General features: G+C 41.3%; 1 protein-coding gene across 2 annotated transcripts; it reads right to left on the bottom strand.

Moving 5' to 3' along the window:
* Positions 1-276: 276 nt before the first annotated feature.
* Positions 277-20,247, bottom strand: atp8b2 (ATPase phospholipid transporting 8B2). Of its 2 annotated transcripts, XM_008431688.3 has the most exons (29): positions 19,720-20,247; positions 15,402-15,460; positions 15,191-15,304; positions 13,607-13,705; positions 13,461-13,522; positions 13,285-13,357; positions 12,413-12,483; positions 12,231-12,310; positions 11,517-11,675; positions 11,333-11,421; positions 10,970-11,166; positions 10,130-10,250; positions 9,583-9,670; positions 9,462-9,496; positions 9,225-9,384; positions 8,947-9,135; positions 8,171-8,286; positions 7,805-7,969; positions 7,587-7,698; positions 7,068-7,173; positions 6,320-6,548; positions 5,994-6,177; positions 4,303-4,526; positions 4,112-4,195; positions 3,565-3,810; positions 3,345-3,483; positions 2,323-2,453; positions 1,221-1,781; positions 277-1,145 (listed from the first exon to the last, which is right to left on the bottom strand). In XM_008431688.3, exons 1-29 carry the CDS (start codon positions 19,826-19,828, stop codon positions 1,050-1,052), a joined length of 4,098 nt encoding a protein of 1,365 aa, XP_008429910.2. In that variant the 5' UTR covers positions 19,829-20,247; the 3' UTR covers positions 277-1,049. The 2 variants fall into 2 exon arrangements, with proteins under 2 accessions (XP_008429910.2, XP_008429912.2); XM_008431690.3 differs by lacking the exon at positions 4,112-4,195 and having other exon boundaries at positions 19,720-20,246.
* Between the last annotated feature and the right edge of the window lie 81 nt (positions 20,248-20,328).

Below are 20,328 nucleotides of genomic sequence, written 5' to 3'. Positions count from 1 at the left end.
CAATAAGACATTACGTTGCGCGGCCAATCACGTAAAATCCCAATACAATGTAGTGAAACATGCTTCTAATGTGACAAAATGTAGCATAATTCAAGTAGAAATAGTACTTTCGCAATTCACTGCAGTTCCTCTTTGTAATCTGCTTCGAAATGAACTAAGCTCAGAAAGGTCAGGGGTCAGCGCTTGCCAAAAAAAAATCTCATGTTGACCATTTGAAAGGGAAGCAAAAAGAAAACCTGTAATTCGGGATTACGAAGGAAAGACGACCCAGAAATGTGATATTTTCAGTTTTTATTTACAAGTAAAAACAAGAAAACTTCACAGGAGTGTTTGTTTACAACAAAAAATAGGAATTTGTAAAACAACTTCAGCTATTCTTTGCACTCTGCCCAGATCTGACCTAAAGTAAACAGTCATGAGTTTGCCTGTTTATTCATTTTTATTTAAGAGGCACATGAAACTAATAAAAAACAAAAACAAAAAATGGCTTTTGTCAAAACCAAGGCCTAACGTTAAAATCAAAGCACTAAATGCTTCATTTAAGGTGCGACTCAACCAGGCCTTTAAAAACACATCAATATGATGCAAAAAATAGAAACAGAATATTAACACAGCAGATGGAAAAAAAAACAAAAACAAAAATGTTGCGACAGACTTGTGGTTAAATTAAGTTGCGTTCTCACTGAGAACTATAATAAACAGATTTTTCAACAGTGAAAGCTTTTACTGCGTCTTACTTCCCTCTCATTCGTCTACTTATTTTTAAGTGTAAGGCATGTGAAGTATACAGGAGAAAAGTGACTAATAGCTAAATGTCTCGCCGTCTGCTTTCAAATCGGCTGCAACACTTGAACACATTAAACCTCATTTTAAAAAAAATCAGAACTATTGATGGGAAGGTCAAGGCCATTAGAATAAGCCGCTTCCTCTTGTGAGATATTTTGAGACGAAAACTCAATCTCAGTTATGTTTCTGTAAGAATCAGTCATTGCATGGATCCAGAGAGCAACCCACCATGCTTTCTGAGCAAACTAGCTTGTGCATGGGTTTCACTCAATATGGGGGGGGGGGGTTTCTGTGGCAACACAAGGCGAGTCTTGGGTGCTAGAAGCACTGGCACAGCCCCTCCGACCAAACAGAGCTTCCTATAGAGATGAGAGAAGTCGTAATATAGTTAACGTGCAAATGTGCATCATTTAAGAAGAGAAAAAGCAGCTGACCTGCACAGTCTCCAGAGAGCGTGTCCAGCCTCCGGGTGAGTCCGTCCTGGCTGCAGCAGACGTAGAGCTGTCAGCAGGAGCGACCTGAGCAGGGGCCCGAGGCTCAGCTGGTTCCGAGGCTGCCGGATGTGACGATGAAGACAAGACGACTGCTGCGTCGGTTTCCTCCTCGATTGGCGTTTCTTGCGAGCCTCCCAGAACAGAGGAAGAGTTTGACAGAGCCGGACCCGTCCCAGACACGTTGCTGGGCGCCGGGCTGCACTCTCCAGACGTGCTCGGTGGAGTGTGATTGGTTTTCTTCCTGCGAAGCGTTTCGATCCAGCTGGAGCTGTGTTTGGAGGCAAAGTTGGCGAGGGCCAAGGAGGACAGCCTCATGTTTTTTCCCGAGGTTATCAGCTCTCCAAAGCCTTCCTGATGGGAGAAGGCGTAGCCGGACCGCCTGGAGCCCCCTCGGGCGCCGAGGCGACCCTCGGAGACGCTGCCTGTGCCGCGCCAGGCCCCTCCGATGCTGCGACCTGCAGGTTTCCGCCTCTTCTGCCTCACCAGCTGCGTGTGACGCACCTGTAAGATGCACCAGAAGAATGGAAGATGGCTATTACTTTTAGTTGCTGTGACATAAAAGTTGTTTTAAGAATTATAAAAAGTATAGTGTTAATTTCATTTTGCTGTATTTTTTTTGCATATAATATGCACAACATCGGCGCCGTGTTTTGCTTTCAGTTCCGATTTGACTCGACGGGGAATCCACAGGCTGAAACTCCCGAGTCAGAAGCAAGTGTTTGTCACTATCTCATCGAAACTCCAAACTTTTTTCAACTGTAGAGAAGCTAATGTCAAATTAAAGAGGAACCTTGTCACAGCAGATTTGCTTGGCTGACTTTCTCCCCTCCACCCTCTCCCACAGTTTCGGAAAGCAGCACTTATTATTCCACACTGATTAAGTCAATATTTGCTGGACATTTAGGCTGCATGCAGGTTTTTTTTAGCTACGCAGTTAATGATTGGTCTAACCTGATTTCAAGCCGACACATTGGGAAGGCACATCAGCTCTTGCTGCAACGAGGATGAAAACATCATTTCTGACAACTGTGCTGTTTCTCACCGTGTCTGAGAGCTGAGGCTTGAGGTCCAGCTTGAGGAAGCGGAATGCCAAAACTGGAACTACGCATATTGCTGTTGCTAGTGCAATAGTTAACCACACAACTGGCTGCAATAGAGTGTTCTGGGCACTACCTGTGCTCAGAAAACACAAACACACAGACAAACATGAGCACGTATCCTTTGAAATTTGAAGAATCCTTTTGATGCAACAGGAAAGTTAGTTCTTAGAATTATAAAATGAATTATATGCCATGACTAACATACAGTTACAATTTAGATATATATTAGATAATACAGATCTGTTAAAAGTGTAAACAATTATCTCACCTGAGATGGAAAACAAAATACATCTTTACACGTTTTGTTTAGTTGAGTGCTTTGCGAGTGTAGTTTTATTCCTTAATGTTTTATCACATTCAGGAATGTTAATCTTTTTCTTTTCTTTTCTGCGACATACCAACACAAAGCTGCGAATAAAAGTGAAGTGCAGAGAAAAGTGTATGCAGTTTCGTTTAAATAGATAAACATCTGAAAAGGATTAAATTGATTTTATTCAGTTTAATTTACTTTCGCAGATAAGACTAAGCACCGAGCAGGGCAGACCCTCCCACAGGCTACCCAACATGCCACGCATGTCAGCGAGAAAGTTGTGGAGATGTTAGAATATAAAACAAAATCCCAAGGTTTGAATATCTCCTGGAGATTTATTCAGACCATCATCATGAAAATGAAAGTGCAAACATACCAACACATGACCTTCCAAATAAACCTCAAAATGGTTGTTCAAATATATTCTCCATCTGTCCTCCAGTCTGAGTTTAACTAGACAATTTTTAGTTAAAGAAAATCTTACATAATTTTCTTTCAAATATACAAGTAAACTACTTTGTGTTGGGTTTATTACATAAAATGAAATAAATGACACTGAAGTTTGTGGTTGTGACAAAATGTAAGAATGTTGAAGGCCGTGAACATTTTTGCAGGGCTTCGTATGGAGGCCAAAGACGAGAGCAAGGGACCAACCTATGAAGCGGAACTGATTGGGAAAGATCCTGAAGAGGGTCTGGCTGTGCAGCGCAAACATGATGGTGAAATAGCAGCCCACAGAGCCCCAAACGAACATGTGGTTAAAGACCGTCCAGAAGCCTGTATCTAGAGCGATCTGCAAATAAAGGCATCATGATTACTTGCCAGCGGAGTAAACGGCTGCAAGATAAGCCGACTCCGAACAAGAGTCTCTCACCTGCACACTGACAACAATAACCAGGGCCGTCGCCGTCGTGACTGCGAATGTCTGGTAGTCGGCGAGGGGCACGCCGTTGCTCTGAGTGGCATTGGACAGCACGGCGTAGGGCACAAAGAAAAGCACCACTGAGGTGTAGATGCCCTGGGTGATGCAGATGAAGAACTCCTTCTTGTTGAAGAGGAGGTTGAGCTGCCCGGGCTCGTACAACTTAGGATACTCCAGACTTCTGTGATCTGGAACATCCTGCCATAAAAGGGGAAACGAGAGATGCTATTTGCTAAAATAAGAGTGCGGACAAGTCAACGGCAGAGCTGATCGCTTGGTGGTTTTGAGCAAAATGCAGACATAAGCAAGTACTAAAAAAAAGCAGAACAAACGTCACGCACATTAGACAGCCGATACGCAACATGTGGGAACATTAAAAGATGAGTTAATGGTTCAGGTGTAAAAACAAATCGGTGCTGGTTTGTGCTTTTACTGCGTCCTGCTGGAAAAGAACATTGTGTGACATGTAAACTTGGTGTAAAGTAATAACGAAAAAGACCTGGTCAAAAACCCCCATGGCCAGCACAGGGAGGGAGGTGTACACAATGTTGTAGAGTGTGATGAAGAACTGATCATACACCGTCTACAACAGAAGAAGACAGCAGACAAACACAGAGACGAGGTGAAACTCTCAATCGGCTCATACCCTCCCAGCACCTTTTCGTTCCTAACGCATCGTTCTGCTTGTACCTGGGCAGAGAAGCCGCAGAAGAAGCCGAACCAGAAGTGCACCATGGTGAAGGCAAAGTTCTTGTAGAAGAAGTAGCAGAGGAAATGGCACATGCGCAGGTAGGACCAGCGGCCGTGGACCAGCAGGAGGCGCTGGAGGAAGCGGAACTGGGCAAAGGAGTAGTCGCTGGCCAGCACGGCCTGGATCCCCTCCTGACCGGAGATGCCCACTCCAATGTGAGCGCCTGCAGGGAGAAAGAAACAAACCAATATATGTAGAGCTAAATCACTCCGTAGCGTTGCAAACATCACAAACTTCAGAGCAACAGGAAGTGTTTGGAGCACAATTCTGATCAGCATCTGGTTAATAAGCAAAAATATCACACATGTATGAACTAGTCTAAAACAGGCTGCAGCTTTGTTTTATAACTGGAAGTCTTACAATTTCACTTTCGGCTGCAGTTCCAGCCGTTTCATAACAAATATGGCATCGGTACTGTTGTAATCAAAAACCCACATGGAGTCACCATGGACATGAAGGATACATTCATTTGTTCTTTTTGTGATGCTTTTTTCCAGTTTGGGCTGATTATTCACCAAACAGCTCCAATGATTTTTAAAGAATTTGGTGCTCAAGTTTGGATTTAAAGAAGAGTTGGAATCATTGTGCTGTCTGAAAATCCAAACAAGTTTCAATCAACTGATCGACCTCGACGTGACAGGAAATTGGTACAGATTCTCAAGAACAACTTTTGTTCTGTGTGAACGTTTGAGCATGGTGGCAGCGGACAGCGAAACACCCTGTTAAGTCTGTTTACCGGTCAGCGGTTCTGGGACATTGGAGGATGGCACAAAATTATGTGAAGTTTCCCCAACTTAATCTAAAATCAACTGCCAGGTGATTGAAACGGGGACAAAATTGAGAAGTTTCAATCAATTTTGTAAGACAATGATCCAAATACTTGTCATAAATAGTTGCAGATTATTATTCTGTAGTGACCCCGACCTCAACCTTGTTATTGATATGCTGACGAAGCTTAAGAGCAAAGAATGTGACTGAAAACTAGCTAAGAAAAATAAACACTCCCAAAAAACATTGTTCTCCTAGATTTTCTTAACAACTTTTAGCCCATTACTTTAGTGTGAAGAAAACAGATTTTATTTTTTTCTCACAAATTGACTCTAGCAATCACAGGATGGGAACAAACCACACCCGTCAGTATTGCACTGATTGCATTCCTGCTTCAGGCTTGCTTAAATTCATTTCATACACATAGAGACAGACAAAAACACAAAAAGTGGTGCAACCCACAAAAAACCAGAAACCATGTTGAGTTAGCTACAAACCACAATGCTTCTCCATGTAATTAAAAAGACAAATTGCATTCAACATTACACATCAGTACTTGAGAGCTTTTGCATGAGTCCTGTTTTTTTTTTGTTTTTGTTTAAAGTTTTGCACAAATTTCAGTTTAAAAGGTGACTAAACCCAATTCAGACAGTAAAACGCTAAATGTCTTACCTCATGAAAGCATTGCAACCGGCACATTTCAACATGACCGACGTCACAACTGGTAACACGTAAACAACTCTTACAGCCACTTCTTCTGAGAATTACAGCGGACCTGACAGCTCTCTTTTATTACCCTGCAGTAATCCCGTTACTCTCCTTCCTCTCACAGGTCCTTCCTTCTTCCTTCTGCACAACTCACTTTTGATCATGCTGACGTCGTTGGCGCCATCTCCGATAGCCAGAGTGACAGCCTTCTTATGTTTCTTGATGAGCTCCACCACCTGAGCTTTCTGCAGCGGTGTGACTCTGCAGCAGATAACTGCTTTGCAGGCACAGGCTGTCGACACGAACTCGGCTTCCATGTCTGCCTCAAGCGCATGCGCCTGTCGTAGAGCAGGGAGAAAAAAATTGTTAAAAAATCAAGAGATTAGAAGTTTCTTTTGGATATGTCAAAGATAAAGCTGCAGGAGTTACTGCAAATGCTCACTTCATGTTTTAAATTTGCTTAAGGAGTGTTGTTCTTACCAAACTATGACCACTGATTATGAGGGCAAACTCTCCTGAGATGCTGTCCATGTCACCAGAGGCAGACGGAGGGAGAGAGGAGCAATGCAGCTGTTTCGACCCTCTTCCTGTTGTACAGTCTCCTTCTTGCCCGTCTTTCATCCCGTTACCCACGAAACATGCCTCAGCCCAGGCCTCCATCCCTTCAGTTTTCCCTCGGGATAGCTCCATCATCCTTTCCCTCGCACTCCTGAAGAGCGAGAGGAAAAAAAAGTTACTGAACTCTGGCTCATCAGTTTTTAAGGCATAAACAACCAAAAGGGGGAAAAAAAACAAAAATGGAGGAACATAACAGGCAACTTATAACATGATAGAGTTTAAATTGGCTAGCTGAAGGATGATGTATTTTTCAGGTTTCGTCAGATTAAATTAAATTTGTATTTGCATATTAAAGAGCTGACTTTAAGATACTGTCATCTGCTGTTTGCAGTTTAGCACTTATTTTTCCCTTTGTTTATCTTCTGTCTGCCCTTTTTATGGATCCATTGAACTGAGCTAAAAAAAACAACCTAAAGCTGAAGTAACCTAAGAAATGGAACAAATGATAAACTAACATGAGTGGAACATAATCAAAACACAGATAAACTAAAATAAGAAAAAGAGAGTTAATTTAGACAAAACAAGCAAAACTGTGCTAAACTAAAGCAACTTCTGTCGTATTTTCCTGAAGGAACCAGCTGTATTTTGAAGCCTACAGGCAACAGCTGACCTGAGTTCTTGTCGTACACTCTGAACGGTGTGACCACCTATGATGAACACCTCAGTCATGTCATCGGTCAACATTTTACAGGAGTAGCCTATGTTGACTGCCGTCTCTGTAGGAAAGAAAAGGGAGGAGATTAACTCGCGCTATTACACAAATGTTTAGTTTTCACAACTAAATTCTCTACACACTTCCTGCTGCAGTGCGCAATATTTTGGGTGTCAATTGCAAGCATAGCCTTACTTCTGCTAATTATATTTATCTCACTCAGTGGAAACTCTGCAGTTATTGTATCTGATTAGTTTAGTTTAGTTTAGTTTATGATTTGTCCTTTATTAAGGCATGGCAAGCAAAAAAAAAACCCTAAGCGTTTGGATCAAATAAGTCTGTCATATCGTACTTTGAGTGTTCAAAATAAAGATGAATAGCTGAAATTAATAACTCAGAATATCCCACTTTTTCTACTTTTCTGAACACCAGATGGCAAATTAACCTGACAGCTGGTATAAAGTGTGTTCATCTCACCCTGTTTGTCTCCAGTCAGAACCCAGACCTTAATGTTGGCCAGAGAGAGGAGAGCAATGGTCTCTGGGACTCCTTCCTGCAGCTTGTCCTCAATAGCTGTAGCACCTAGGAGCTGGACGCACAGAGACAAATGTTTACATGCAAATTAGATTATGGTCAAAATTAGAAATTTTAATCTTGTTTTGTAGGGGAAACCACGGAAGCAACTATTGACTAACCTTCATATCCTGTTCTATCTTGTCATAAGCTGCAGCCAGCCTGTCCTCCCTGCAGTCAGTGGCCTTGTCTGCACAGCGGTGGCTCTCTGACCAGGCCTCCCACTCGTCCTCAGAAAGCTCCCTGTACGCCAGAGCAAGAGTCCGTAACCCATCGGCTCCATACTCCTGGAAACAAAAAATGACACATGCAGCATGTGTAAACATATCAACTGTAAGCAACCTGAGGTAAGCGTACACCGCATGCGAATACTATTTAAAGGAACGCCATATGTTACACTTTTAACTGTCTCTGATGCTTCAGTTAAACAAGGAGACACTAGGTGGCACTGCAGCACCAATTATATTCATAAACTACTGTTTACTTACATTTAGGTGGTCTGAGGTGATGCTCATCAGTTCCTGGTTGCAAGGGTGGAGTCTCTCTAATAGTACCGTGTCAGCTCCTTTACAGTACAGGCAGATCCTGCCTTCTGGGTTACGCACTAAATTCAGATGACAAAGATGCATATAAAATATCATGAAATCATCACCTCTCCTCCGTTGCCCTTAGATACATATATTGTTGCTTCATGGCTGATTTAGCAAAACTCATTGCTTTACAAATGTGCTATGCACGGTGTGCAATGCCATTAGATGGTATAAATGGATGTGTTTACATTTTCTAAAATCTGCCTATGAGATTAAAAAGTAACTCAGATCAAGACTTCCTATCATCTTGTGAATGTCATGACTGGAGGATATATTTGGGTTTCTCAGAAGTGGGGTTCTGTGGAGCTGGTTTTAGCTGTCAGTAGTCATTCTGAATGAAGTTTGCATATTTTCCTGGTTCTGTCTGACTGGATGGATGTTTTCTTATTTACTCAGGTTATTTTTGTTTGATATAACAAAGTGTTTGTTGGTCTACAACATTTAAAAAACAACAGAAATCTATAAAACTCAAATGTTTTTTTTTTTTTTACATTACGTTAAATAAAACAAAACAAAAAAAAGACTTTTTAAGTCACTGTTCTGCCAAAGAACACAAAGAAAAAGAGGAAAATATTCCTTAGTAAAAAAAAAAAATCTTTCTTTGGGGCCAGTTAGTAAAAGTTAATAGAACAACTCCTTGACAAGTTTAGCAGTATGTTAACAATCCTCCCTACCTATGACAGACATCCTCTTGCGGATGTTGTTGAAGTCCAGTATGGCGAGCAGCGAGTAGGTGACGGTTCTGCCCATCTCGGTTGTAGTAATCGTCCCTGGCGTTCGAGAGCGAAACACGAATCCAAAGTTTCGAGCTGCCGTCACCAGAGCGCCCTCATCTGGAGATTGTGCCTTATAGACCAGCTCTCCTGGGTGGACAGACGAAAAACAATGAACGACATCGGAAGAAATAGACAAATGGCAAGTTGCTGTTTGTGTTTCCCTTCCTTCTGCTCACCTTCACTCTTCTCCTCACTCATGACGGTATGACAGAGAGAAAGTAGGCGGAAAAACTCGTGAGTGTGCAAATCTCCTACTTTCACCGATTCCAGCAGCTTTTCATCATAGAAACAGAAATCTGGATTTGCCAGGGGGTTGAAAGGGGTGAAATCCAGCCTCTGGAAGATTGACAGGAGAGAATTAGACTCCAACCTGAAGAAACGATTTACTTCCAGGTAAAGAAAGAAAGGTCTACCTTTGGTTGTTTTCCTACCGGATCCGTGACTTCACCTGGCAGAAAAACAAATGACAGGTAAGAATGTGGAATATAGTTTGGATATATAAACTTCTGTGCACATGATTTGTTGATCTCTTACCATAAGTTTGCCCATTGATGGAGCACTTATTAAAGGTCATAATGTTCTGAGTTAGAGTTCCAGTTTTATCGCTGAAGATGTATTCAACCTGAATAAACATGAGCATAATTTCCAAAATGTATTTATTTATTTTTTTAATCATAGAGAAAAAAGGTTCAGGAACTGGATTCATTTTATTTTAAACATCACCTAAAACTGACATCCCTTTAAGATTAATGCATGCTTTTGTAAAGATTTCCTCCATTTTGCATTTGTACGTCACACATCAACAATAGTTGAGCAAACTGTGCATCTACTTTAAAATATGATACAAGCTCTAAATAATTGAGCTGAATTGAATCACCAGAGCTAACACAAGTTATAGGCAACGTTTGCAACAGTTTAAAGATCACTGTGACTCACTTATTGTCCCAAATCTTTAATAATTACGATGGGTTTTAGCTGGAAATGCCACTTAAATGAAATTCTGCCCTTGTGCCAGCCCTGTGAGTAACATTTAGATTAGAAGGTAAGCTGTGAAGCATTAGAGACCATCTGATGAGCCCACCTGGCCAAGCTCCTCGTTCAGAGTGGTGGTCCTGGACTCGGCCGCCGTGTTGCACTGAGAGCAGAACATCTGCCGATCCCAGTTAATGAAGTAGCTGTGACCCAACCGGATCACCTCCACACTAGCAGATAAAAAAAAAAAAAAAAAGTTTTTTAAACGAAGAAATAAGCAGGATGCTGGTTGTGTTTTTTTATGCACAACTTAACTCCTGTAAAAACAATTGCGATACTGATTTGGAAAATGGTAAGGAAAATACCTAAGGAAAATGGTATTTTATTATTTTTATGCAAAACCTGACTGAATTTCACCCACTCTAGCTCAAAATCTTATACATTTAGAGAATATATAGAGGAAGTGTAACCAACACAGCTCTAGCTGCAGTGGACCCCCACCTAGTCAGGATTTAGTATTCAAAGATTCATCTGTTCATGTTGTTTTTGTGGAACATAACTGTAAATTATTCATGAAAAACTTGCTTATCTGCACGTTTTTAGCTTTAGTTTTGTTGTTATTGGTCCAGTGTTCATGTCCGACATGTGACGCTGTCTTTCTTGGTGAGGTCATATCAATGGGTCTTTTATCTGATTAAATAAAAGTCTCAAGTACAAAATTGATTAAATCTGATCTACCTTACATAGTTTGACCTTGTAAGTGTTTCAATTAAATCTTTTTGTGGTGCAGCCCCTTTCTTAATTTCATTTTGCGTATGGTTTTATAAACATGCCTTCAGATAGAAATAGCTGTCATGGGGCAAGTGCTACTTTCAATTGTTATCTCAACAACAATATTCATAAATTTCATATATCTTTGTCCTTTTTGACATCCTGCACTTTTTCTTACCTGACATATAGAGAAATAGGAACGACAGTGTTAAGGATGATGATGTAGGACCAGAAGGAAAGGAAGGCCGAGAACAAAAAGTTGTCCACTGGAGGGTCCCAGGGAAGGTAGCTCTGGAACAAGGAGCCCACCTCTCTCTCCCACACCGCATTGCCCACAGCCAGGATCACACCCATACACACCAGGAAACCAAAGATCTAACGGCGATGAACAAAAAGAAACACCACAAAGGCAGAGTCAGGTCCACTGTCTTGCAATCCAAAATTAGAACGAGTCTGTCATCAGCATGTGCAGATGTAAACAAAAGCCCCTGAAATGATATTCTGAAATAGTTTGGGGCTATGAAAGTGAGAGGTTTCTTACCCAGAGGACCAGAGTGTTCATCAAACGATCGATGCTTGTACGCTTAAACTTGGTGCGACCGCTGTTCTGCATTAGCTTGGTATCTGGACCTGCGGTGGCAACAGAGTCAAATCTGCTTGTTACACGCACCGCATACACCCAATCATTCACAAATAAAAAACATTTTAAATACGCAAACGCAGACCTGCAAAGATGACCAGGCCGAAGCACGCCTCCGTGTTGCGGAGGACACATCCTCGGAGCAGCATGTTCTGGTTGGTCAGGGGGTATTTCTTCTCTCGCCAGTACAGAGTGCCACAGAAGCGATCTAGTTTGTTGTTGGGAGGCTCGCACACCACTTCACCTTCACACAAGAAGACGTTGTAGCGTATTAAATAAAAATAGCGCACCCCTACATGGCAGGCAATTACCAAACCCAGTTATTGCAAAGCATCTACATCAGAGGCAACATGATCTCGAGCTGAATTTATCATCCTGATGCTGCTGTCACACTATAAACACACCCGGAGAGACACTTCTTTTGTAAGATGATATCAGGCAGAGTGTGGGTTGATTTGCTGCAGTATTGCTTTTTCCTGAGTAAGTGTGTGTGTGCGGTTGCGTGCGCATGCATGTGTGTGTGTGTGTGTGTGTGTGTGTGCGTGTGCATTGGGGGCGTGCTTTGCTGACTCAAAGCTCTTTCCGTGGCGGGTGGGTGGATGGGTGATGACACCGTGTCATTCAGCCGCAGCAGAGGACGTACAATGTGAGGATGTGAATGTTTCAATTATTTATTTGTCAGACCGTGAAAGGAGGAAAACGTCTGAATTACACAGTTGGCTGCACAACTGAAAATCATCAGAAAGATGTTCCGGACGGGGAAACCAAGAGAAAATCAACTTGTTCGAACCGGTCTCACCGTCAAACGACGCCAAGTTGTTTGGATCGCCAAGTTCAGCCGTCACCGACACAGACTGACGCACCTTCATGTTGGTCTCTCTGCGGGTTGACAGAAAAAAAAAAAAAACACATCCTTTTAGAAGCAGTTGCCTTTGGAGGTTAGAACGAACTGCGAGTGGATACTGATGGGAGGTTTCTGACCCGTCGAGCTCGGCCGTCTCGATGTAGCACAGGCCGTGTGGTTCGGTGCTCGATAACAGGAGCAGGTCCGCCTGAAAGCAGACGGCTGACGTTAGCATTAACGGCAAGGTACATGCAGCAAAGTTACAGAGAGAAGTCGATAATAATTACACATGAGAGTTGGAGATTAAATGAATGATTATTAGAACTTCTGCTGAGAAAGCAAAAAAAAAAAAGAAGAAAAATCCATTTGCAATCTTATGCTTTAATCTATTAGAATAGCTTTCATAAGCAATAATAACTGAAGATAATTAGCGAGAAACTGAATCCTGGCAATAAAACAAATATAGTGCTGAACTGGTGTTTGCTGTGTTTTGGTATAGATAGATATAATCATAAATATCAATTTAGGATTTATTTAGATTAGAAAATTTAGATTTTTATTAATTTATTTTTTTTCCGACTCATCCATATTGCTGGATATTGGTGAATAAAGTGGATGTTTCATCTGGCCTCTAGTTTCTTTTTCTTTATCACAATAGCTCTACTATTCTTTAAGTGCCGATTGAGAGGCAACATATTGTGCAGATTTTATGGCTTAAATGAATGTTGAAAAGTGCTAATTATCCATATGCACCTCAAAACAAGAGATTTACCACTGACTGAAATAAAATCTGGTCAAAATCTTTCATGTTTTAATAAAACCATTCATCCAGTCATCCATTATCCACCTCGCTTATCCCGAGTGGGGTAAGATCAGGGCTTTATAAAAAAAAAATTAAAAAAATGAAACACTGACTTAAGCCACTTTGTCTTCTGATGTGAATGGATTGAATATTTATTATTGCATCTAAATTAGTGTCAAAATAAACATAATAAACTCTCACACTTACCGCCACAAACTGATTGTTTTCCAGCTTAATGACATCACCCACTTTTACGTTCATCCACTTTTCGTTCTGCAGCCTGCCACAGCGAATCAGAAAAACACATGAATCACAAACAGGACAGTTTGAATCGCTAAAAGCAAGAGAGGGCGCATGTTAGGGGTTCGGCTGCGATGACTTACGAGCCTCGGATGAGAACCTGAGACTGCCGATTGTTCACTTGGTTGTCGCTCTTGTGGCGAAACTGCAGGGCACAGACACAGTGGTGTTACGTCAATGTGATGAGTGTGTTGCGCTCAGCTTCAGCGTGTGGAGAACACATGCTCACATAGTCATCGGTGGCATCCTTTACTGCGGTGATGCTCAGCACCAGAGCCAAAGGCACAATGGTAGTGAACCAGGACAGGGAGGAAATCTGAGGTATCAGCTAACAAGGACAGGAGAAGATGAGATTTTTCATCACATTAGTATAAATGGGTAGTAACAATGCCTTTAGAATTATTTAAACATTTAACCCTCTGTGTATTTAATTGGGGTTTTATGTGATGAACCATTATGAAACAGTTCCTAATTTTAAACTGGACAGGAAGTGATGCATAGTTTTCAAAGTTTCAAGGGATACAAATCTGACAAGTGTGGTGTGCTTTTGTATTTAGCTCCGCGAGTGAAAGACGTTTATGCAATTACGGCTGCAGGTCTGTTGGGGTTTGTCTCTATTAATTGTGCCCATCTAGAAACTGAAAATGTTATCGATTCTTCTTTGAAAGAGCTCAGCCAGATTAGGATGGTAGTTTCTGCAAAAAGCAGGTTTTAAGTCTGGTTATAGATTCTCAAATGGGTTTAGGTCTGGACTTGAATGAGGCATTACAACACATGAAGGCAATATGTCTGGTGTCAAATCTGCCCACTGCAGCGTTGGGTTTCTGTTTCGGGTCATTGTTCCAGTAGAAGGTGATCCTCCGCCTCAGTCCCAAGTCTGTTTCTGCTTTCAGTTTCATTTCTTTGAGTGCTCGCCTGTTTAACAAACTTTTTGTTAACACTGACTTGCTTCCGTGCCCTTGAATAACGTCCCCCCAGCATGATGCTGCCACAAATATGATTCATGGTGAGATTTGTAAGTACATGATGTTGATCATCCCGATAAAATACGTAGAGGTTTACTGCTGTGATGTGATAAAATGTTCAACATTGGTTCATGATGGGAGGAACAAAGTTTCAGAAGTTAATTCTATAAAACAAAGACTGGTTCCTGTTAAATTTGCAGCTTTAAGAAATTATTGTCCAGTTTTATATTCATGTTATGACAACATTGTGAGAAAAATAGAACATATATGAACATAGAGAGTTTCAGATCCAACTCCCACTGTTAATTTCCCGGTTTCAGAAGACAAAATCTGCAACACAAAGGTTTCAAAACAACAGGAGACACTACAGTGTCACTACACTGTCACTACAGTGTCACTACAGTGAGACACTACAGACACTACAGTGTCTCCTGTTGAAACGTATGAAACCTATCTATTTCATACAGCGGGAGGATAAAAACTGCTATGAATAAAAATCTTAAATACTTATCAGACTTTTTCATTGGCCAAAATGTAGATGTAGATTTTGTTGCTTATTATTCTGCATTCAGTAAACAGAAAGGACTTTGGTTTCTGTAACTGGCCTAAAACAGAAAACATTGAGTCTGAGAGTGAGAAAAAGAAGACCGCCTTCACTGTAAATATAGATATCTGGTTTCAGCTCGAGATACTTTATCTGATCACTTCCTACGTGTTGCAATATGATGAGCGCCTGTCTCTTAGGCATATGAGAACGATTCTCATATGAATCGTTCTCAAGTTTTTATTTTGTCAAACAAACAGTGTGGAAATGCCAAGTTTCCTAATCCCTGCCTGGCTATACTCACCTGTAGGATGAGCAGGAAAAGGAAGTAAGTGTTGGCTACTTCCTGGAACTGCTCAAACAGATTGACAGGCAGGAAGGTGAGGATGTTGTACTTTGATGTCACGATGCAGTTGCTCTGTGTTGACAAGAGAGAAAAGGAAAAATTATTAGTTTAAAGATCATCATCCGAACTTTGTAATACCTACGGAGGAAACAAAGGGACCCAATCTCACCGCATACTGAAACTTTTCATTGTGTTCTCTGTCATTGGCTTTGACCCTTCTCTCCTCCTCTGCGGAAATAAAATGAGGTAAAAGATGGTGAACAATGAAATTCATATAAAGTAAAAGAACAGATACAACAGCATTGCACAGCACTAAAGTTATATAGACTTAATCTTTTTTTTGGGTCCTGACACTCTCATCATGTGAGCCTGCAGTTTATATGCTTTTGTTGTTAGCATAATCAATTTTCCTTCTGCCAAAACCTTCTCCTCTGGATGTCAAAAATAGAAGCCACTGGCAAAAGAAAGCCAAAAGAAGTACGACTGACAGTTAGCCACAGGTGGCATCTTGTCAGTCGACGTCGTAAAATAACTCTTCAGCTAATACAGTGAGGCCGAAAACTCCCTTCTCCAAGCATAGTGATGGTGGGATCATGCTGTGGGGAGGAACAAGGCAGCTTGGATGGGAAGACGAATGGACCCAAATTCAGAGCAATCCTGGAAGAAAACCCTCTGAGAGGCTGTAAAACCCTTGAGTCTGGATGGAGCTTCACCTTCAAGCAGGACAACGACCCAACATACAGAAATATAGCTTAGACCAGGGATGTGAAACTCCTAAACTCAGAGGTCAGTGTGCTGTAGGTTGCAGGTGTGTTTCTGCTTCAGCTCAACCGAATCACATAATTAGGTGATTGGCAGGACATTGTTGAACTTAACCTTCAAGTGATTTGGGATTGCTGAAACAAGAACGTACATCTGAAGGCTGCAGCACACCCTTGAAGAGCGTCTCCGCCTAAAGCTGTTTTTGCACTAAAATAATGTCCAGTCTCTAGACATATAAAGCTGGTAGCTGGAGCTGTAACTGCAGCTATAGGTAGATCTACATGCTTTTTAACTCGGTGCGCACTGCATTCTTTTTGGCAGATGAAAACCACATGTCAGTTTTACTTCACCTCAAAATCTGCATTAGTTAAACTCTTCTTTGGGTGAGACAACACAGCTCCAGACATGTATGCAACAAATATTATCACCGAGGCATAAGTGCACGCACTGGACTGAAACGCCTGCATCCTCAACAAACCTTTGACATTTAAAAATGAGTCGGTGCGGCTCTACAGGAAGGGACATCGCACTAGAGAAGCCAATAAACCCATAATAAACATGCACACATAACACAAACAGAGACTCTGTGGTTTCCTGTGTCATTGCAGCTCTGTGAAACTCTCTAAAACCAAGTAGAGCCCATGATCTAGATCTGCACCTCTTCTGAGCTGCGTTTCAGCAAACAAACACAGGCTTAAAGAGTTCCCACAAGGACAAGCTTCTCGTGTGACGCTCTAAGACCGACCTGAGGTGGAGGATGAGTAGCTGATCTGTTGAAGAGGTTCTCAGAAAATGGATTTATACCCAAGCAAAACCTTCACCATGTGGTGGAAAAGATTATCTCAAGTAGAAACTTATTCAAAGACATTAAAGGATGTTCAGCTGATTACATTGGTTTTTGAGGCCAAACCAAAGATATTTTGTGTGTGCAGACTAGTGCAGATACTACTATCTTCTTATATATTGCCAAATAAACTCAAATATATTAAAATTGGTGAATGTGTGTAGGCTGTATCATCTCTTTGAGAGCTCAATGTTTGTTATTTTACAGAAGAAACCTGCCATAGATATTATGACTAAGAAATGAATCTAGAACCAAAGATGCTTTCGTGATCACTGTCTGAATCTGACTTGAGGGCGGCAACAATTTCTGACTAAATCCTCAACTGTGATTTCAGAAATGAAATTCCCCAAAACTTTCACCGTGCTCAACTGTTGGGAGCTATGCAACAACAGAGGATAGCTATCATTTAACTACTAAAGTACTGCCTGGTGCTACGGCAGAATGCCACAGGTGCAATTCTGAAAATATCCCACTGTCAATTGTTAGTGTTATTATAGGAAAAATGGAAGAAACTGGGAATGACAGCAACATCAAATAAAATCCCAGAGGGCTCAGGGGTCAACATGCTGAGAGGCACAGTGAACAAATATTTTAGCTGTCAGAGTTTGGAAGTGAACAAACTCAGCCCCCAGCTCTCGCTTCATGTTCTTTCAATTTCAGATAGTAGTTGTGTGGGTGTCCATTCTCTTAAACGTATTCCACTTAAACCCCTACACCTCCTCCGCTTTTCGATTCTCTCTTCTGTCTTCTGACATTGCCGTTTCATTGCATTTAAAGGTCACGGTGCTGATGTTTACTTGCACTGCTAACACTGAGGAGAGCGAGGTGCCGCTGCTGGGTAAGCACTGAGGGTTCCAGCCGCCTTACAGCTGGCCCTGGCCTGCCCCCTGTGAGCTGACCACCTCAGCCTGAATGAACGATAGTCTTTACCAAACTGCGCAGTAAGTGTTTAATGTTCAAGGGCGTCAGAAGCCCTGACACATTCAGCGTGCTGCACGGTGGGCCAACATCAATCTATACAGCTGCAAACGTTCAATTGCAGACATTAGAGTCTAAATAAATTTTGCTTCATGTAAAAAGAAAAGAAAAAAACATCATTCCCTCATAAGCCACCGATCTGAGTCACACAACATCAGCGTTAGGGAGTGAAGTCACAGCAATAATGACCACATTAGCAGGTCAGTCTGAGTTATAGGAGATGATGGTGTGATACTGAGCTTCACTCAGAATCATAGTCACGAGACTCTCCGGAAGAGTGCATCTTTGTTGATGATGATGATCTAATTAGGCAAAAAGAATCGTCTGCAGTCCTGCTCATCCACAAACCCAGAGCTAATTAGATGGAAAACAATATTGCATGTGACAGACTGATTGAGTGGGGGGTGGAATGAAAGGGGACAATCTGTGATCGTTATGCAGAGGAATGAGGTGAACCTGGAGGATTGATCAATGTCAATAAACACAGGGAGGCAGGGCATTCATTGCAGGGTTCCTGCAAATTTTACATTTCAAATTCAGTAAGGTCCTACACTCAATTTGTTTGGTTTATTATCTGTTATTTTCTAAAAGTTCTTTTAGTGCTCTGGACATTGAATTAAATGATTTGGCCTAGTTGAGTCCAAATCATGTAATAATTTATGGAGTTGACTTCAGGTTTGATATCCAGATAAAAGAAAATTTGCATCCATCAGGTTTTTCAAGTCTGAATTGGATTGTCTTATTCTAAATGCAGATTATTTAAGGCATAGTTTGTTATCTATGAAACATTCTCTTCATTAAGATTCGACAGGATCCTCAATGCTTTGTTGATTTCAAAATTTGCAAATTCAAACTAAAAACGTTGTTTGAGTAAATGTAAAAAAAAAAAAAAAACCTGTGATTTTAGTTTTCAACTAAATATGTTCCTATCTGTGCATTCTGATGGTAACTCAAAAATCAAAACAATCAAAGAGTTGGGCAAAAGAATAATGGTTGGAAACTCAAAAATGTTTCCATAACAATTTTTTTTAAACAAACTAATATCAAGCCAGGAAAATGACCAAAGCAAATTCCAGACTTTTTTTTAGACCATGGTGGATCCCTGTAACTCACACAAAACTCAGACTCAAACCCACTACTGTTGAAAATGAACAAAAACAAAAAAAAATCAAAGAAAGTCAAGCCTATAAAACTGAAGGTAAAAAGTAGAATGTCTGTTTATCATTTTATCCGTTATCATATCTAATAATTGCATGACTAGATGGCACCAAGTAGACTACCACTAATCAAGTGTCATAATTCTTAAATAATCATATGTGATTTAAATAGAACTGAAAATGCACTTATTAAACAAATATGAAAGCATTTAATACAGTTTTATTATATGTTCAATCAGTATGTAAGTCATGTATTTATCATTTTATCATTTTGATAAAATATGTATGTAATGTAACCCTTACACATCAAAGTCAGTGGGCCGGCCTTTAGATAAGATGACTGGTCTGCAGTAAGCTGCTGCACAGATTGACCAATCAGATATGAGACTCTAAGTGGATCTAAATTATGTCATAATGGATTGTGGCAAAGAAAATATTGAATGATAACATATGACTTTACAAAGAAGTTACATAAAATTTTAAAAATCGATTATGGCATCTAATTATTCAATGTCAAATTATTTCCTTCTGGGATTACTGCACGTCCATACTAGAACAAAATAAAAGCACATTCCTTCCTTCTTATGGAGATGTGATGTGAGGAGGGATGCAGATAGAAATGACTGAAACTGGTTTGGATGGAGATGGGGTGAGACTTGAACTTATCTAAAGTGATAATGATAGATGGTCTTTATTTGCAAAATGAGATGGCATTTGCACAAACAACCGCAGCCTTAAACTCGTACCTGTCCGCTTCTTTTTCGATTTTCCTCCCCCAAATCCTGCCTTTTTCTTTTTTTTAATGGGGAGAACCACTGGAAACCATTTCTCCGGGATCTCTGTCAGCACCGTCATCTTTTCCTATTTCTTCTTCTGCTGCATGGAGAATAACCTCGACCGTCAAATCTCCGCGAGCAAGAGGTGACGAAGCTTCCGAACCAACTTCAGTAGAGTTGGATGGATCGGACCATCTTCACCCTGCCTCTCTGCTGCTTCCTCGCGCTGCACTCCTGAAGTCGCGCGCACGGGGCTCACGCTCAGCGGCGCGTGCCTGGCTCAGATGTCTCGCTCTCTGTCTGCACAAAATGATGAGGTCATGGTTTTTCTAAAATGACCGATCCATCCCCGTGCAGTCGCAGCCCCCGGACTCCCTCAGGTCTGGCTCCCGCTATGACCGCTACTTCGCTGCAGACGCTTCTTCTGCATGTTGCAAGGGCGCCGATGAAGCGCCGCGATATCTCAAACTGCAACTTCAATCAATCGAGGCTCGCCTCGAGTTTCGTCCACAACATAAACACTGCCCCAACGTGGAGCATTACGTAACCCCCGTTGCGGTTACCATGGAAACCGCCACT

The sequence above is a fragment of the Poecilia reticulata genome, chromosome 16 (assembly GCF_904066995.2).
Source record: "Poecilia reticulata chromosome 16, P_reticulata-male-v2, whole genome shotgun sequence".
NCBI lineage: Eukaryota > Metazoa > Chordata > Actinopteri > Cyprinodontiformes > Poeciliidae > Poecilia > Poecilia reticulata.
This window is presented reverse-complemented; position numbering and strand designations above follow the sequence as displayed.

Excerpts from the sequence above, each read along its gene's own strand:
- atp8b2 (XM_008431688.3), bottom strand. The coding sequence starts at position 19,828 with ATGACGGTGCTGACAGAGATCCCGGAGAAATGGTTTCCAGTGGTTCTC. Across the intron at positions 13,706-15,190 it reads TTTTCCTGCTCATCCTACAG|CTGATACCTCAGATTTCCTC; the intron begins GTGAGTATAGCC and ends TGTCCTTGTTAG. Across the intron at positions 11,422-11,516 it reads CGGCCTGGTCATCTTTGCAG|GTCCAGATACCAAGCTAATG; the intron begins GTCTGCGTTTGC and ends TTGCCACCGCAG.